Source organism: Schistocerca americana, chromosome X (assembly GCF_021461395.2).
Source record: "Schistocerca americana isolate TAMUIC-IGC-003095 chromosome X, iqSchAmer2.1, whole genome shotgun sequence".
Lineage (NCBI taxonomy): Eukaryota > Metazoa > Arthropoda > Insecta > Orthoptera > Acrididae > Schistocerca > Schistocerca americana.
The window spans coordinates 824,473,095-824,492,554 of NC_060130.1; the positions used below are offsets into that span (position 1 = coordinate 824,473,095).

Genomic DNA, 19,460 nt, shown 5'->3' on the forward strand with positions numbered 1-19,460 from the left:
CAGGAGCGCTGAAAAAAGCATAAAACCCCTTTGCTGCTTCTGATCACCTTTAATTTTCGACGAATGGTTTTGAAATGTCCCTAGTGGTTCCACCTTGTATACCAGAGCTAAAAGTGCGGTCGCACTACATTCCAAAGGGGTCAGATGACGTTGTCTGTACAGTAAGACTGAAACGCCCAGTGGTTGGCAGTAGTATCGAAAGTTGTCAAAAAGGTCGTCGTGTTGCTCATTGCACTGTAAACTGTCGTTTTCGACAGCAAAATGTGTACGAATCAACGCGCCAAGTGAAGGGGTAGTTTCTTTGACTCCCTTTATCCCACTCCGTGAGGCTTTTCGTGTTGATTCTCAGTGGCGGTGTGTCTGAAATGTGTCCCTGAGCACCCGTAAGAAAACCGTGTGGTTTCAACGCTGTGTGTCGCGCTTCTGATGTCCGTCGGAGGGGCGGCAAAAGAAGGGGTGAAATGTGGGTAACAGGGGTTATGACAACCTACCCATCATGTGGCACGTCCGCGGTAGCGTTGGGCATAATTGTGGGAAATTTTGTGCCAACTTTTGATCTGTGACCTTTCATTCATATGTGTCGACACTTTGCTGTCTGAAGTGTCTCTGAGGCCGAGGATGACGTCACAGGGCGCCATGCTTTTGTACCGTTGCAGAGGAAGGTTGTGGGCGCATGTGAGCCAAATTTCAAACTGTTACGTCTGGTGCCGCACCCGTGGCCCGCAGGCCGTGCCACATCACCTGCACGGTTCCGCCGTCTCGGCACGCACAGTAGAGCGGGTACCTGGATGGTTGCAAGGCATCGTGGTGGGACATAAGGGGTGACAACTTTACGTAATTGCGGTGGGTCAGCAGTGTCTGACATGTCTTGCAAACCAGCTATGCCTGCATCAAGCTGAGCAGTGGGTGCCACCGACAGGTACACAGGAACCCTTAGCACAGGCAGTGGAGATCAACCGGTCCTCCTGTGCTGCTCATGGTATAATTTACAGCCTCGTCCAAACTTTATGGAAACCCACCACCCAGGAGACATATTCGTCGGGTGCGGAGGGGGGTGGGGGGCGGAGGAGAAGGAATCTGAGGAGTACCACCCTCCTACTACTACGCCGCAGCTAGCAGAAAGTGCCCCCTCCCCCCCCCCCCCCGCCCCCCCCCCCCCCCAGCCCTCGTCGGTTCTCGAGCCACAGTATCTCGTGGACGTCCTGGCATATAGCACCAAATGGAACCCCTGCCGGATATCCCTGTCGTTCTTCATACCTTGAATCGACGACTCCAACACATGCTGGGGACATTTTTGGACCTAAATGCCCTTAAAGGGTGAGGGGTCAGGGAAGGGATTCGGTAACCCCGCAAGACTGATGTATGTCGGGCGAGGAGTTGTTTACGGACGAGAATCGGGGTGAACCGCGACTCCACCGTAAGCGGCGTGAGTGCCTTTGGAGTCGTATCTTTCCTGGTACTATCACGTGGACACCGAAGTCAGTCGCATGCTAGCACCAGCCCAAATTCTTGTTTGCTTGGCCTACGCTCGCTTACATTCGTGTGTGAATTCTTCGCGCTGCCGCGTTTTCTTAGTTCCGTGTTTGTCCCTGAGCGTGTTCTCAGAATCTCTGCTTGTGGCTGGTTGCTGTTTCAGTTACAAACGTTACAGAAAATGTTTCAAAAATGTATTACTAGATGATACATGGTCTTCCTGCCAAGCAGTTCTTCCCTCAGAAGTTTCAACTGCCACGCGTTAAGGTCTCCTCCATTTAGTGGATGCACAGTTCGAGCGGTAAGCAGAGTGCATGTAAGATTTTCTCTGTATCGATAAAAGATCATTGTAATGGAACGAGATAATTTGGGTTTCAAAAATGGTAAAAAGCAGTACGATCAAAATGTCTCAAGCACATGCATCTCAAGAAGCTATTAAAAATTCTTACTCTGAAACGGAGGAATGGAAAAATGTCAAAGTATTCAAAAGAGGAAAGGCAATGGCTGATGTATGGCATGCCGTAATTCAACTGAAAATTAGCAACGTTTGTCAGTTACAGAACAGAAAGACCTGGTGCCGAAATTGTCACTTCTTCCTTCACAGCGCAGGGAGATCTGTAACAAATTTTGCAACATCTGATCCCAACAATGGAGTTGTATAAGAAAGAGAAGACAATACTGAAACATTTTTCACGAATTTAATTTTGTTAATCTCTTGTAAAAACATAAGAGACAGGAGAAATAGTTTTTGGTGATAAAACAGTACTTCAATATCTCTGCATTCGTTTTATCAAATAAACGGCTCAAATGGCTCTGAGCACTATGGGACTGAACTTCTGAGGTCATCAGTCCCCTAGAACTTAGAACTACTTACACCTAACTAATCTAAGGACATCACACATATCCATGCCCGAGGCAGGATTCGAACCTGCGACCGTAGCGGTCTCGCGGTTCCAGACTGTAGCGCCTAGAACCGCACGGCCATAGTTTTATCAAAAAATAAAACATCGTGGTCTGGTATTAATACCATCTGAAAGGAAAACTTCCTTACTTACACTTAGAACCAGTCCGTTCCCTGGTATAGCACCTAGAACGTTCTTAATAAATTTAATGGTTTCTTATTTGTCTCAGTTTTTTGCAGTGATGAGGTGAGCAGTATAAGTTCGTGGTATCAGAATACCTTCTCAATTTTTTGGATACAAATAGGTTATATAAAAAATGAGATACAGTATATTTTGATTCTCCCGACGAATTGATATTTGCCGCTTAGAACGTCTGACATTTCCACTCTTCTCATGATTTCAACAAAAATCAGTTTTGTTGGTGTCTAAATATACTATACACATCGAAAGAGAAATAAAAAAAATAGAAACTATATATCTGAAGTTAATTGCGAAACAGATACCCCAGCTTGTGTATATAAAAAACAGAAAAAGCAGCTAACCAAGACCCTCATCTGAACTTGAACCCAAATTGGCAGGACTGGATTTCGTCTGCCGGCCGTTGTGGCCGAGCGGTTCTAGGTGCTTCAGTCTGGAACCGCGCGACCGCTACGGTCGTAGGTTCGAATACTGCCTCGGGCATGGATGTGTCTGATGTCCTTAGGTTAGTTAGGTCTAAGTAGTTCTAAGTTCTAGGGGACTGATGACCTCCGAAGTTAAGTCCCATAGTGCTCAGAGCCATTTTGAACATTTGGAATTCGTCTATAGACGCGGATTTCTAGGTTTCAGAAAAGTACTACGTACTGAGAAACCAGAACGAACGCTTCGCACTAGAGGAAAAATTCATAGCTACAGTATGGAGGACAATGGCATCAAGAAGGCGGAAGTGGCCACAGTACAAAGACTGTGTCCTTCACTCCTACAGTCTGTCCGCCCTTTTGTACCCTATTATTCGACAGAAAAGCCTCATTCATAGCGCTGGTCTAAGTCGTTGGACGGTATGCAGGTAACCTGAGCCTTCTGTGTGCGTACCCTGAGATCGTGAGCTACCTGTGGTGTCTGCTACTGCACATCCGGTCGTGGCTAGTCCAACCGGCCTTCAGACATCTGCGCTGAACGGGGGTTTCTGTTCGTACTTGGAATATTATGGGGATTGAGGGGACGGGCACGCCGTCCCCCTCACCACTTTTATACTCCTATGATGAAAGCCTTGTGTATATGCTTTCTTCACCAAAACCAACACCAGAACTCAAACTCCGCATTTCTAACGTGCTCGCTTCGGTGACTCCAGATATGCTGCAGAACGCATGACGTCAAATGGATTATCGCTTAGGTGTTGACCTCGTGACAGGAGTCGGTGGAGGAGCGCGACAAAAATGTGGAAACAGCGCGAGAAACGCATACTTGAAGATAAATTTAGATGTTGGTCAAGCATGTTGTATTTGACCAGGAACGGCATCTGTGCAATGTCCTCAATACATCGAAGGCGTCAGTCGTGGTCAGAACACTGTTGTGAGCCCATTATGTCGAAACTAAGAGAATTCGAACGTGGGCACAAAGTTGGCACTCGTATGGTGGATTCTTCCGTAACCAAAGTAGCCGAAGTGATTGGTCGTTTCAAGAGGCACCGTATCGAATATTTATATCGCAAACATGGAAAGCGGAAAACCATAATCCGTTAAGTTACAATATAGACGAAAGTGTGTGTTGACTGATCGCTGAGGACGACCACTGAAGAGGATTGTGAAGAAAGAAAGAAAGAGAACGACAAATGCAAAAGTCACTGCAGAACTAAATGTCGCACTCGTGAACCACGTCAGCTCCAAAACAGCACGAAGGGATCTCCATCAACATGGGGTTTCAGGGAGAGCTAGAATTCCAAAACCATTCATCATTGATGCAAATACCCACAACAGCAAAACGTGCTGCAGAAGCCATAAAACCTGGACTGCGGAGCAGTGGAAGATTGTCCTTTAGTCGGATGAGTCTTGTTTCACTTCTGTTCCCAACTTCTGATGGAGTTTATGGCTCAAACGTAAAGCATGGCGAGGATTCGGTGATGATTTGGGCAGCAGTACTGTGGTATTCCATAGGCTACATTGTTATTCTCAAGGGTCCATTACTGCCAATGGTTATCTGACCATTATCGCTGATCAGGTCCATCCCCTTTAGAATTCTGGTTTCACAACGGTGACACTATATTGTAACCCGACAAGGCCCCCGTTCCCATAGTTCGCATCATCCAGGACTGGCTTTGTGAACACGAGGCTTTACTGTAGTATCTCTCCTGGCCACCGCAGTCACCATATCTCAATATTATTGAGCCTTTGTTGTCTACTTTGGATCGCGATCGCGATCCACCTCCACTGCCATCGAATGCTCCTCTATCACCGTTGCCTAAAGTTGCCACTATGTTGCAGGAAGAATGGTATAAGATTACTTTTAAAACCATACAGGACATGTATTTATCTTTTCAGAGACGACTGGAAGCTGTTTCGAATGCCAACGGTTTTTATGCACCGCACTAGACATGGTAATGTATGGTGTTTTTGGTGTTTTCGTATTTTCCCCATCCTCTGTAGGACACCTATCAAGTATGTAAGAAAATATTGAACTTTCTTTTACATTCTCTGTATTTATTATTGATGCAAGGCCATCTGTTACATCGCTTTCATCATGGGTAATCGCTATGTTAATTTTGAATCATATGTTGTTGCTGTTGTGGTCTTCAGTCCTGAGACTGGTTTGATGCAGCTCTCCATGCTACTCTATCCTGTGAAAGCTTCTTCATCTCCCAGTACCTACTGCAACCTACATCCTTCAGAATCTGCTTAGTGTATTCATCTATTGGTCTCCCTCTACGATTTTTACCCTCCACGCTGCCCTCCAATGCTAAATTTGTGATCCCTTGATGCCTCAGAACATGTCCTACCAACTGGTCCCTTCTTCTTGTCAAGTTGTGCCACAAACTCCTCATCTCCCCAATTCTATTCAATACTTCCTCATTAGTTATGTGATCTACCCATCTAATCTTCAGCATTCTTCTGTAGCACCACATTTCGAAAGCTTCTATTCTCTTCTTGTCCAAACTATTTATCGTCCATGTTTCACTTCCATACATGGCTACACTCCAACCAAATACTTCCAGAAACGACTTCCTGACACTTAAATCACTGACACTCGATGTTAACAAATTCCTCTTCTTCAGAAACGCTTTCCTACCTATTGCCAGTGTACATTTTATATCCTCTCTACTTTGACCATCATCAGTTATTTTGCTCCCCAAATAGCAAAACTCCCTTACTACTTTAAGTGTCTCATTTCCTAATCTAATTCCCTCAGCATCACCCGACTTAATTCCATGATCCTCGTTTTGCTTTGGTCGGTGTTCTTCTTATATCCTCCTTTCAAGACACTTCCGTTCAACTGCTCTTCCAAGTCCTTTGCTGTCTCTGACAGAATTACAATGTCATCGGCGAACCTCAAAGTTTTTATTTCTTCTCCATGGATTTTAATACCTACTCCGAATTTTTCTTGTGTTTCCTTTACTGCTTGCTCAATATACAGATTGAATAACATCGAAGAGAGGCTACAACCCTCTCTCAGTCCCTTCCCAACCACCGCTTCCCTTTCATGCCCCTCGACTATTATAACTGCCATCTGGTTTCTGTACAAATTGTAAATAGCCTTTCGCTCCCTGTATTTTACCCCTGCCACCTTTATAATTTGAAAGAGAGTATTCCAGTCAACATTGTCAAAAGCTTTCTCTAACTCCACAAATGCTAGAAACGTAGGTTTCCTTTCCTTAATCTCTCCTCTAAGATAAGTCGTAAGGTCAGTATTGCCTCACGTGTTCCAATATTTCTACGGAATCGAAACTGATCTCCCCCGAAGTCGGCTTCTACCACTTTTTCCATTCGTCTGTAAAGAATTCTCGTTAGTATTTTGCAGCTGTGACTTATTACACTGATAGTTCGGTAATTTTCACATATGTCAACACCTGCTTTCTTTGGGATTGGAATTATTATATTCTTCTTGAAGTCTGAGGGTATTTCGCGTGTCCCATACATCTTGCTCACCGGATGGTACAGTTTTGTCAGGACTGGCTCTCCCAAGGCCGTCAGTAGTTCTAATGGAATGTTGTCTACTCCCGGGGCCTTGTTCCGACTCAGGTCCTTCCGTGCTCTGTCAAACTCTTCACGCAGTATCGTATCTCCCATTTCATCTTCATCTACATCCTCTTCCATTTCCATAATATTGTCCTCAAGTACATCGACCTTGTATAGACCCTCTATATACTCCTTCCACCTTTCTGCTTTCCCTTCTTTGCTTAGAACTGGGTTTCCATCTGAGCTCTTGATATTCATACAAGTGTTTCTCTTTTCTCCAAAGGTTTCTTTAACTTTCCTTTAGGCAGTATCTATCTTACCCCTAGTGAGATAAGCCTCTACAGCCTTACATTTGTCCTCTAGCCACCCCTGCTTAGCCATTTTGCACTTCCTGTCGATCTCATTTTTGAGGCGTCTGTATTCCTTGTTGTCTGCTTCATTTACTGCATTTTTATATTTTCTCCTTTCATCAATTAAATTCAATATTTCTTCTGTTACCCAAGGATTTCTACTAGCCCTCGTCTTTTTACCTACTTGATTCTCTGCTGCCTTCACTTCTTCATCCCTCAGAGCTACCGGTTCTTCTTCTATTGTATTTCTTCCCCCCATTCGTGACAATTGTTCCCTTATGCTCACCCTGAAACTCTGTACAACCTCTGGTTTAGTCTGTTTATCCAGGTACCATCTCCTTAAATTTCCACCTTTTTGCAGTTTCTTCAGTTTTAATCTACAGTTCATAACCAATAGATTGTGGTCAGAGTCCACATCTGCTCCTGGAAATGCCTTACAATTTAAAACCTGGTTCCTGAATCTCGGTCTTACTATTATACAGGGTGTTACAAAAAGGTACGTCCAAACTTTCAATAAACATTCCTCACACACAAAGAAAGAAAATAAGTTTTGTGGACATGTGTCCGGAAACGCTTACTTTCCATGTTAGAGCTCATTTTATTACTTCTCTTCAAATCACATTAATCATGGAATGGAAACACAGCAAAAGAACGTACCAGCGTGACTTCAAACATTTTGTTACAGGAAATGTTCAAAATGTCCTCCGTTACCGAGGATACATGCATCCACCCTCCGTCGCATGGAATCCGTGATGCGCTGATGCAGACCTGGAGAATGGCGTATTGTATCACAGCCGTCCACAATACGGGCACGAAGAGTCTCTACATTTGGTACCGTGGTTGCGTAGACAAGAGCTTTCAAATGCCCCCGTAAATGAAAGTCAAGAGGGTTGAGGTCAGGAGAGCGTGGAGGCCATGGAATTGGTCCGCCTCTACCAATCCATCGGTCACCGAATCTGTTGTTGAGAAGCGTACGAACACTTCGACTGAAATGTGCAGGAGCTCCATCGTGCATGAACCACATGTTGTGTTGCACTTGTAAAGGCACATGTTCTAGCAGCGCAGGTAGAGTATCCCGTATGAAATCATGATAACGTACTCCATTGAGCGTAGGTGGAAGAACATGGGGCCCAATCAAGACATTACCAACAATGCCTGCCCAAACGTTCACAGAAAATCTGTGTTGATGACGTGATTGCACAATTGCGTGCGGATTCTCGTCAGCCCACACATGTTGATTGTGAAAATTTACAATTTGATCACATTGGTGTGAAGCCTCATCCGTAAAGAGAACATTTGCACTGAAATGGGGATTGAAACATTGTTGAATGAACCATTCGCAGAAGTGTACCCGTGGAGGCCAATCAGCTGCTGATAGTGCCTGCACACAGTGACGTGGTCAACGTTACCTTGTAGAGCAGCAACTTCTCTGACGCTGACATTAGGGTTATAGTCAACTGCACGAAGAATTGCCTCGACCATTGCAGGTGTCCTCGTCGTTCTAGGTCTTCCCCAGTCGCGAGTCATAGGCTGGAATGTTCCGTGCTCCCTAAGACGCCGATCAATTGCTTCGAACGTCTTCCTGTCGGGACACCTTCGTTCTGGAAATCTGTCTCGATACAAACGCACCGCGCCACGGCTATTGCCCCGTGCTAATCCATACATCAAATGGGCATCTGCCAACTCCGCATTTGTAAACACTGCACTGACTGCAAAACCACGTTCGTCATGAACACTAACCTGTTGATGCTACGTACTGATGTGCTTGATGCTAGTACTGTAGAGCAATGAGTCGCATGTTAACACAAGCACCGAAGTCAACATTACCTTCCTTCAATTGGGCCAACTGGCGGTGAATCGAGGAAGTACAGTACATACTGACGAAACTGAAATGAGCTCTAACATGGAAATTAAGCGTTTCCGGACACATGTCCACATAACATCTTTTCTTTATTTGTGTGTGAGGAATGTTTCCTGAAAGTTTGGCCGTACCTTTTTGTAACACCCTGTATAATCTATCTGAGACTTTCCAGTATCTCCAGGCTTCTTCCATGTATACAACCTTCTTTTATGATTCTTGAACCAAGTGTTAGCTATGATTAAGTTATGCTCTGTGCAAAATTCTACCAGACGGCTTCCTCTTTCATATCTTATCCCCAAGCCATATTCAACTACTATGTTTTCTTCTCTCCCTTTTCCTACTCTCTAATTCCAGTCACCCATGACTATTAAATATTCGTCTCCCCTTACTACTTGAATAATTTCTTTTATCTCATCATACATTTCATCAATTTCTTCATCATCTCCAGAGCTAGTTGGCATATAAACTTGTACTACTGTAGTAGGTGTGGGCTTCGTGTCTATCTTGGCCACAATAATGCGTTCACTATGCTGTTTGTAGTAGTTTACCCGCACTCCTATTTTTTTGATTCATTATTAAACCTACTCCTACATTACCCCTATTTGATTTGGTATTTATAACCCTGTATTCACCTGACCAAAAGTCTTGTTCCTTCTGCCAGCGGGGGACTGATGACCATAGATGTTAAGTCCCATAGTGCTCAGAGCCATTTGAACCATTTGAACCTTCTGCCAGCGAACTTCACTAATTCCCACTATATATCATATAATAGATATTAAAACTTCTAAACCGAATCCACCTTTCCTGAGTCTACTCTGTCCCCCTCATAAGACACTTCCGCTATGGGCTTTCACCTTATATTTATTATGATGGTGTATACGAGTTTGTATATTGCACTGAGAAAACACTTCCGTCTAAGTTTTAAACTCCCTTTGATTACCCAACTTTAAACAGCGATGTTACCTTTGCAGTTACAGAGTACTGTATCTCCGTCATTAGATGGATTTATTTTAAAGTGGCTGAACCTATATTGTATGTATTTACGAAGTAACTTATTGCACAGTTCTTTATTGGTAACAGGTCACTTTTACATTAAACATTTCGTCCACAAAAATTCCATCGTTGTTCGGTAGTATGAAGACCGGGAATGGCTTCAGATAACCATTTCCTGTCAGTGATTGGTCCAGTTGGACCTGAAGACCCAGTCCATTCCATGTAAACATAGCCCCCCACCATCACGGAGCCACAACCTGCTTGGACAGTGTTTTGTTGTCAACTTGGGTCCATGGCTTTATGGGGTCTGCACCACACTCGAACAATATCATCGGCTCTTACCAACTGAAATCGGGACTCATCTGGCCAGGAAACGGTTTTCCTTTTGTCTAGGGTCCAACTGATATGGTCACGAGCCTAGGAGAGGCGCTACAGGCGATGCCGTGCTGTTAGCAAAGGCACTCGCGCCGGTCGTCTGCTGCCGGAGCCCATTAACGCCAAATTTCGCCACACTGTCCTAAAGGATACGTTCGTCGACGTCCCACATCGATTTCTGCGGTTATTTCACGCAGTGTTGCTTGTCTGTTAGCACTGACAACTCTATGCAAACGCCGCTGCTCTCGGTCCTTAAGGGGAGCCGGAGGTGGTCAAATCCAAAAAATTACGATTTTTTTTTTTTGCTACCGAAAATTAATTGGAACATTCCTCTTTAATGTAAACTTTGAATTATTGTTCTACTCGCCCTGGAAGTGGAGTTATTACCATTTTCCCCCACGCCTGCAGAGGAAATGGGCGGGCGCTGAATGCATCTAACACCCTCTCGTGACTTCCTGGCGAACTGCTTGGGATTTTCTCGGCCTGTTACGCATACAGCGCCTTATGTTACGCATACAGCGAGTGTGCAAGGGTTGGCTACATTGTTTTCTGTGACAAATGAAGCGCTAAGAGCGCGGAACATCGTCTCTTTGCTGTTTACCGTTTCGAATTAGTTCAGTGTTGCGCCTGTTGTTGGTAGTATTATACTTCTTGTGTAAAGCGTTGTTCTGGTTACGATGCCACGTTTTAGTAACCGTGTATATAAGAAGAGGAAGAAAGTAGGGAAAAGAAAATTAACACTAATACCAAGTTGCGATACTACAATTACTGAAACAGTGCGTTCTTCTGCTAAGCAACACATGGCCGGCCATAGCCCTGTGACATCTTCTAGCAAGAAGCTGACTGGTGGAAGTGACAGATTTCGTGAATATGTTAGTGACAGTGATGATATTTTTCATGACTTAGCACAGCCAGAATTGTTACACAAATGTCTACACGGAAAGACGCAGAATCCTAATGAGAGCGTAAACAATTTGATTTGGAAAGTGATTCCTAAAAGGGTGTTTGTAAGCATAAAAACACTGCACTTTGGCATTTATGATGCAATAGCAACCTACAGCCAAGGTAACAGTGTGAACTGTGAAGTTCTGAAGGCATTAGGATTGACAGCTGGGGTGAACAATGTATGAGCACTAAGAAATATTGACAGAGAAAGGATAAGAGGAGCAGAAAGAAGAGAAAGGCATATGAAGTATGATGGAACAACAGGCCAGAAAAGAAGACAGAAGAGGAAGCTTTTGGAGGATGAAGAAGAAGACCCTGATAATACATCCTATAGTGCAGGAATGTTTTGAGAAACTTTGATAGCCATTTCCCGTAAATTAGAATTTTTCGAATATAAGGAACATTTTCTCAAAATCCACTCAAGCTAGAGATATGAAATTTTTATACAGCACTCCTAGTGGTCAAACTTACATTGTAACACAGCCATTTGGCAATATGTTCAGTAGTTTCATTTCAGTTTGATTATAAAGCAATTATTTGTAAAAAATTTGGGTCATTAATAAAAAAAATAATTGGAAGGAAACTAGAAAAGATACTCCAAAATCCCTCTGTCTTAACTGCAATACTAAACCACTCTATATGTAAAAAAAATCAAATTTTTCTATTTGGTAGTTTAGTCATAAATGTTCCTCAAACTTAGTGATTTTAACATGGGCAGCATAGGCACCTCCTGCTCCCCTTAAGTGAAGGCCGTCAGCCACATCGTTGTCTGTGGTGAGAGGTAATGCCTGAATTTTGGTGTTCTCGGCACATTCTCGACACTGTGAATCTCGGATTATTGAATTCCCTAACGATTTCTGAAATGGAATGTCCTGTGCGTCTACCCCCAACTACCACTACGTGTTCAAAATCTGTTAATTGCAATCGTGTGGCCATAACACGTCGGAAAGCTTTTCACAAGAGTCACCTGAGTACAAATTGCAGCTCCGACAATGCACTGTCCTTGTGTACGCCGTAGTACCGCCATCCGTGTAAGTGCGTATCACATCACTACTGTCATCCCAGTGTAGTGACCTCATTAAGGAAGTGGCATAGCTATCGTTTTTACTCAACGATTTTTTAAATATTTTGTCATTGCCCTCCTAAATATCTCTGGACGATATTAGAGAAACGACGTTACTGCCAGAGAATATGACAGGGATTGGTGCTGGACTATGATGTCGTTTACATTTTGCAGCAGTTACTACTACACTGACAACAATAATTTCTGCAGGATGAATCATCGTGGATCTATAACTTTTTCTGTGCCCGGCTGTCCATCCTCATGCCAATATGTTACCTTAATGGAAAGCATGTTCCGTCTTCTTCTATATGAATTTCATTATTTAAGTCGTCTGTAATTTAACTGTGAGCGTGTTCTGTGGAGATGGGAAACCAACTCGGCCTTTGCCTAATGGATTTGCAAAACCACTCAAAACATCCATATTGTACAGTTTTTCGGACCAGCAGCGGTTAATTCGTCATTCGTCTTCATCAGAGAATGAATTACCTTGATACACGATTTCACAAATTAGAAATTACCTGTTTACAAGTTACTGAAAAGGAAGTATGACTGTCAGATTGTCGGGTCTAAAAAAAGTTACGTATAGTCGTGAAACCGCCTGGAGTCACAGTGTTAACTACACATGTAATAGATCGTTAAAAAATAATTCAGAGCAGTCATTTCTTAGATAATTTTCGTGGACCTGCATGTTAGAATATGTTCCATATGCAGAAATACATTTATGTGTGAATCAACTTACGTGCATGTGGGCCCCGTAGCCGGGGCTCCCGATAAATATCCAGTCAGTGTTCTTGTTCTCCGCAGTTGGGGGCAGGAAGTAGGGACGCGTGTAGTGCTCCCTCAGGATACGAGCGATACGATCATCGCAGTTACTCCTGAAATACAGTAACCAGCCATTACAATTCTTACAATTAATCTGATTTTGTAGGACTTGGTTAACTTTAAACATTTTATTGCTATGGAAAAATAATCTCTCCTCCCAACGTGTTACAGTTAAAACACACAAATCCACGCTTTTGATAAAGTACGTTTTTCATTACGCTGTGCTTCTCAGACCTTAATAGCAGTACAGCCCAAGTCTTGAAATATAGGTTTGTTTTCGAGTATCTTAAAACCTATATACAGACCGAAATTTGAGTGTTTGGGAAACAAAGTTTATAGCCGTATCCTACGCGAAAATATGTTTCAATCTAATTAGACAATTTTTTAGCAATTTGCAAATGGTAAGGGAAGTGCCAATTTGTCAAGAAAATACCTACATGTAAGTCAACAGAAAATAAATAAATGTGTAGACTATGTGAAGATCACGGCGTCCAAGTTTTTGTCACATGAGACTGCATTTACCTGCTCAAGTTGACAAACCAGAATAACTCGAAAAATGAGCTTCACACGAAAAAATTTATAGAATCGAGAGTTGATTATTTTCGAGGGGGTACCTAAAATTAGCTCCCCCGCCCCCCCCCCCCCCCCCCCCCTCCCCTCGGGGATAGGGCGGCAGGCAACTTTAAAATTCCAAATGGGAACCCCCATTTTTATTGCAGAATCAGATTCTACATAAAAAACTACGTACATTTTGTCTTAAGCATTTGTTTTGATTCTTGGTAGTAGGCGCTGTAATTAAAGAAAATCCATGTTTGCGTGGATAATGGTTACGGATAGATAAAAAAATACTTATTTACTTCGTAAATTTTTATTCGCTAAAACTAAAACTCTCCCTCTCTCCCCATAGGGTGGGGTTTGAGAGAGAGGAATTAGAGTTTTACAAATATTGACCCAAATATTTGGGTCAATATTTGTAAAACTTTAATTCCTCTCTCTCAAACTTGGGTCAACATTTGTAAAACTCTAATTCTTCTCTCTAAAACCCCTCCCTATAGGGAGAGAGGGAGAGTTTTAGTTTTAGCGAATCAAAATTTACGAAGTAAATAAGTATTTTTTATTTATCCGTAACCATTTTCCACGCAAAAATGAGAACATGGATTTTCTTGAATTACAGCGCCAACTACCAAGAATCAAAACAAATGTTTAAGACAAAATGTACGTAGTTTTTTATGTGGAATCTGATTATGCAATAAAACATGGGGGCTGGGGCGGCGGGCTAATTTTAGTACCAGCAGATGTTCCCCTCGAAAATAATCAAATTTGGATTCCATGAATTTTTTCGTGTGAATCTTATTTTTAGAGTTATTCTGGTTTGTCAACTTAAAATTTACACCGTGTATGCCGCAGACTTTAACAATTAACAAAGCAGCTACACTGCTGAAATTTCAGATAGTTTGCTGATGATGCCGTGGTGTAAGGTATGGTGTCGAAGCTGAGCGACTGTAAGAACATACCAGATGACTTGACAATATTTCCAGTTGGTGTGATGACTGGCAGTTAGCCCTAAATGTGGAAAAATGCAAGTTAATCCTGATGAGTAGGAAAAACAAATCTGTAGAGTTTGGATGCAGTATTATTTGTGTCCAGCTTGACACAGTCAAGTTGTTTAAATATCTGGGTGTAGCCTTGCAAAGCGATATGTGGTGGAACGAGCATGTGAAAACTGTGGTAGAGAAGGCAAATCATCGACTTCGGTTTATTGGGAGAATTTTAGGAAATAGTGATTCGTCTGCGAAGGAGACCGCATACTGGACGCTGGTGCGACCTATTCTTGAGTACTGTTTGAGTGTTTGGGATCCGTACCAGGTAGAATTGTAGGAAGACATCGAAGCAATTTAGAGGAGGGCTGCTAGATTTGTTAGCGGTAGATTCGAGAGAAACGTGTTACGGAGATGCTTCGGGGACTCAAATGGGAATCCCTGGACGAAAGGCGGCATTCCTTTCGGAAAACACTTTTGATAAAATTTTGAGAGCCGGAATTTGAAGCTGACAGCCGAACGATTCTGCTGCCGCCATCATACTTCGCGCGTGAGGACTTCGAAGATAAGATGCGAGAAATTATGGCTCATTAGGAGGCGTACAGACAGTGCAAGTGGAACAGGAAGGGAAATGACAAGTAGTGGTACAGGGTACCCTTCGCAACGCACCTTACGTTGGCTTGCGGAATATTTATGTAGATGTAGATGTGTGAATATAACGAGGATCATTCACTTTTTCCTTTTTCTTTCGCATATGTGCAGAATCTGTGTACAGCCCTCATTTAGTCTACACTATGCATCTTAGGTTTTAAATTTCGCATTCGCTGCTATGAAAATTTTGAAGGATAATCACTATTCATTTTACCATTCGGATTGAATGTAATTACTGAATGTCACCACAGAAGAAAAGAAGGCGTATGGGAATCTCCTTTGTATGGGTCGCAGCTGATGTCGGTCTAGTTTACAAACTGGACCAGTTGGCGAAGAACGTCAGTATCTGATTCAGTAACAAATACAACTCTCTCACCGAACGGTTTCAAGATATGGTTACAGATATTAGACAGTGAGGAACGGGAAGTGGACTTGGGCCTCTCAGTCTCCAAAAAGAACAAAATGACGCTTAGGCTCAACCCGTAACTGGGAACTCTCTCTGATTTCGAGGAATGCATGCGAGCGGCAAGTATGCATACCAGCCATGGTTCAACTCCTTTCTGTTCACAGAGAATGGGTATCAAGGATTATAATATCTGCGAATGACAGAAGAAAGAAAAGGGAGATGTAATGTACTTGTTTTACTGCAATTTTTTTGAAGCACAGCAATAAAACTTACTCTTAAACCTTGTGAAAATTAGGTGCCCCTCCAAACAAGTGCGCCGGCCTTAATGTTTCATAAAGCACTATTTTATTTTATACGGACAGTACCGTTTATTTATAAGTATTGTATTCGCGGTGGTTGTATAATCACCATATGTTCGCAAAATTCTGTTGAGTTCTCTTTGTCGTATACTCCGCAGGGCGATAATTCGTGTCATGCCAACGTTCTGTAACTACAGTTATGCCCCTATCTGGCTACTGTCACATAATCTTAAATTTTTGTGCAGATTATCTTTATTTTGGTATTTATATATAGACGCTTTATATTTGTATCTTGACAAAAAAAAATACCTTTAAAATCCATTATGAAGTCCAGTTCTCACACATTACGCCAAGTATGTGAAGAACAATTACAAACTATTTGATAAATAGCTGCTTTGTAATTACTTTTCTGTCCATACGAAATATAATGTGAAGAAACTTAATGTATCATACAGTGTAAATTACACAACCTATCGCTTAATAAGAGGGGTGGAACTTTAATAGTGACAACTATTTATTTACAGCTCGTGCAAAATAGATACATGTTTCAGAGTTTTACTGCCTTTGAAAGTAGTCACCAGCATTGTGTATAACCCGTTGTGAGCGATGTGGAAGTCGTACGATACACTTAGCAGTGCCAGTTCTGTTGACAGTTCGAGCGGCGCGGTCTATTGCCCGACGAATTTGTAGCAGTTCTGAAGCGAATGCCTTGAAGTATTTTCTTCAGTTTAGAAATCGAGTGAACTTACGAGGGCTTAAGTCAGGGGAGTGCAGTAGGTGGTAAAGCACTTAGCAGCCCCATCAGTCAAACAAATCAGTAACAGCTTGCACTGTACGTGCTTGAGCATTGTCCTACAAAATGATGGTCATGTCCTGCAAAAAGTGTCATCAGTTCTGTCTCTATGCTGTTCATTTTTGGAACACAACCTACGACCAGCTTAGAGACAGATGTGATGACACTTCCTGCAGGACCTGACCATCATTTTGCAGGACAATACTCAAGCACGTATACTGCCAGCTGTTACTGATTTGTTCACCGACGACTGCTAAGTGCTATACCACCTACTGCACTCCCCTGACTTAAGATCTCGTGAGTTCAACTCGATTTCTAAACTGAGGGAAACACTTCACGGCATTCGCTTCAGAACTGCTACAAATTCGTCGAGTAATAGACCGCGCCGATCGAACTGTCAACACAACTGGCACTGCTAAGAGTATCCTACAGCTTCCACATCGCTGGCAACGGGTTATACACAATGCTGGTGACTACTCTGAAGGTCAGTAAAACTTTGAAACACGTATCTATTTTGTAGGAGCTGTAAATAAATTTTCAGTTCAATTGGGTCGGAGCACTATGGGACTTAACATCTGAGGTCGTCAGTCCCCTAGAACTTAGAACTACTTAAACCTAAGGACATCACACTCATCCATGACCGAGGCAGAATTCGAACCTGCGACCGTAGGGGTCACGCGGTTCCAGTCTGATGCGCCTAGAACCGCTCGGCTACACCGGCCGGATGTAAATAAATAGTTGCAACTATTAAAGTTCGAGCCCTAGTATTAAGGTAAACTGCTCCTTAGTTCGCATCAGCGATAGGAAGTTGATAAAAATATTTGTTATTACAGTGCTTCTACTGACATTGACCGATGGCCACTTTCTTCATAGTTAAATAGATTGGCCGGGTGAGTATGAGAATCTATGTGGGTAAGATAGTGGCGTTAAATCTGCGCTGCGATGTGATCAGTCACAACCAGGCTGACAAGGGACACCTTTTTGAACTCGAACTCTCGGAACCGCGTGAAACCTTGCTTGGAGTGACACTCAGTGATGAAAACAACAGTGGTCAGTGTCATTTCCATGTACAACTCTACATTTCTCTGCGCTATCGGACGGACCATGTGATTGCACTGACAAGTGCTGCTGTGCGAATGTGTCTTCTGGAGTGTTTGGAGTGTTCGCATGCCGGTTACTGTGTAAACTGTGGACAGCGATACTACGAAGAGAATTAATCCTACGAATGTGGTACAAATACTAGGGACAAAGTTGCGTGCTGATTGTGGAAATGAAATCGGGGTCGAGGATAGAGAGTTTGCGGATATATGTAGGTTGGAATTTAAATAGTGGCAACACTGCTGTGGAAACTCTATGCAATGGAATCTACTATTGTCGCTGATAGTACACGTTGTTGACATACCTACCTTACCTCCGAGCAAGGGGACTCGCCCGTCCCACGTCACCAGCGTGCGCACAATCGCGCTTGTGAGCGAGCGGTGTAACGTAATGGTGTCATTATGTTTTCGAAACAGGACCAACTGAGTTGGACCAAGATTGAATGTGACAGAGGTCGTACACCATGACAGTGTCATCAAGGTCTTCAAGAGGCATGCAGGGAATCGGCATTGCCGTACAGAACAGTGGCACGTTGGGTAAATGCCTTCAACGAAGGTCGAAAAACTGTGGCAGACATGCATCGGGCATGTCGTCCTAGCGTCTCTGAAGAAGTAGTGCATTCTGTTGCCGCGTTAGCCGGCCCCGGTGGCCGAGCGGTTCTAGGCGCTTCAGTCCGGAACCACGTGACTGCTATGGTCGCAGGTTCGAATCCTGCCTCGGGCATGGATGTATGTGATGTCCAAAGGTTAGTTAGGTTTAAGTAGTTCTAAGTTCTAGGGGACTGATGACCTCCGATGTTAAGTCCCATAGTGCTCAGAGCCATTTGAACAATTTTGTTGCCGCGTTAGTGGGCAGTGATCCACGCTATACGATTCGTGAGCTCGCCCACGAAACCGGATTAGCGCATACGACTGTGCATCGCATCCTGAAGGAACGCCTGGGCATGCGAAAAACTGCATCACGATGGGTTCCGCTTGACTTGACGGAAATGCAGAAATGGATTCGTTACGACGCTGCTCAGACGCACTTGGAGCGCTATGAGCGCGAAGGAGGGGCTTTCTTACGCCGTATCGTAACACTGAATGAGACATGGGCCACATCGTACGAGCCAAAACTGAAACGCCAATCCAACGAATGGCACCATTATGGGTCGCCGCGAAGTCGAAAGTGCGTCAGAGCCCCAGTATGGTGAAAGTTATGGTGATTCTCGTGTACGACTGTGATGGTGTTATCCTAACGCATTACGTTCCTCCACAGCAGACCGTCAATGCACAGTATTACTGTTCGTTTTTGGAGCATCACCTGCGACCAGCTTTGCGAAAGAAGCGGCGAGACTTTCTGCGCAACCCACCCATCATTTTGCACGACAATGCGCGTGCGCATACAGCGCAAGCTGTGGCTGCTCTGTTCGGTCGATGGGACTGGAAAGTACTGTACCATCCACCATACTCCCCGGACTTAAGATGAGGGAACCATTTCGTGGCATTCGATTCAGAACTGTTCCAGAGATTCGGCAGGCAGTAGTCCGCTCCATTCGCACCATCAACAGAACACGCTCTGCTAACGGTATACTAAGCCTTCCACATCGCTGGCAACGGGTTCTACACAACGCTGGTGATTACTTTGAAGGACAGTAACAGGTGCAAACATGTAACTCTTTTGTATCGGTTGTGAATAGATATTTGCCACTATTTTAGTTCCAACCTTCGTATAATATACATAATTCAAAAATATAATGTGGAT

The 19,460-nt window shown here is 43.4% G+C and overlaps 1 protein-coding gene across 1 annotated transcript in view; it reads right to left on the reverse strand.

Moving 5' to 3' along the window:
* Nucleotides 1–19,460, reverse strand: part of LOC124555047 (bifunctional arginine demethylase and lysyl-hydroxylase JMJD6) — a 551,390-nt gene that overhangs the window by 213,728 nt on the left and 318,202 nt on the right. The window contains exon 4 of the mRNA XM_047128818.1: nt 12,850–12,985. Coding sequence (XP_046984774.1) covers nt 12,850–12,985 — 136 coding nt within the window. The remainder of the gene's footprint in view (nt 1–12,849; nt 12,986–19,460) is intronic.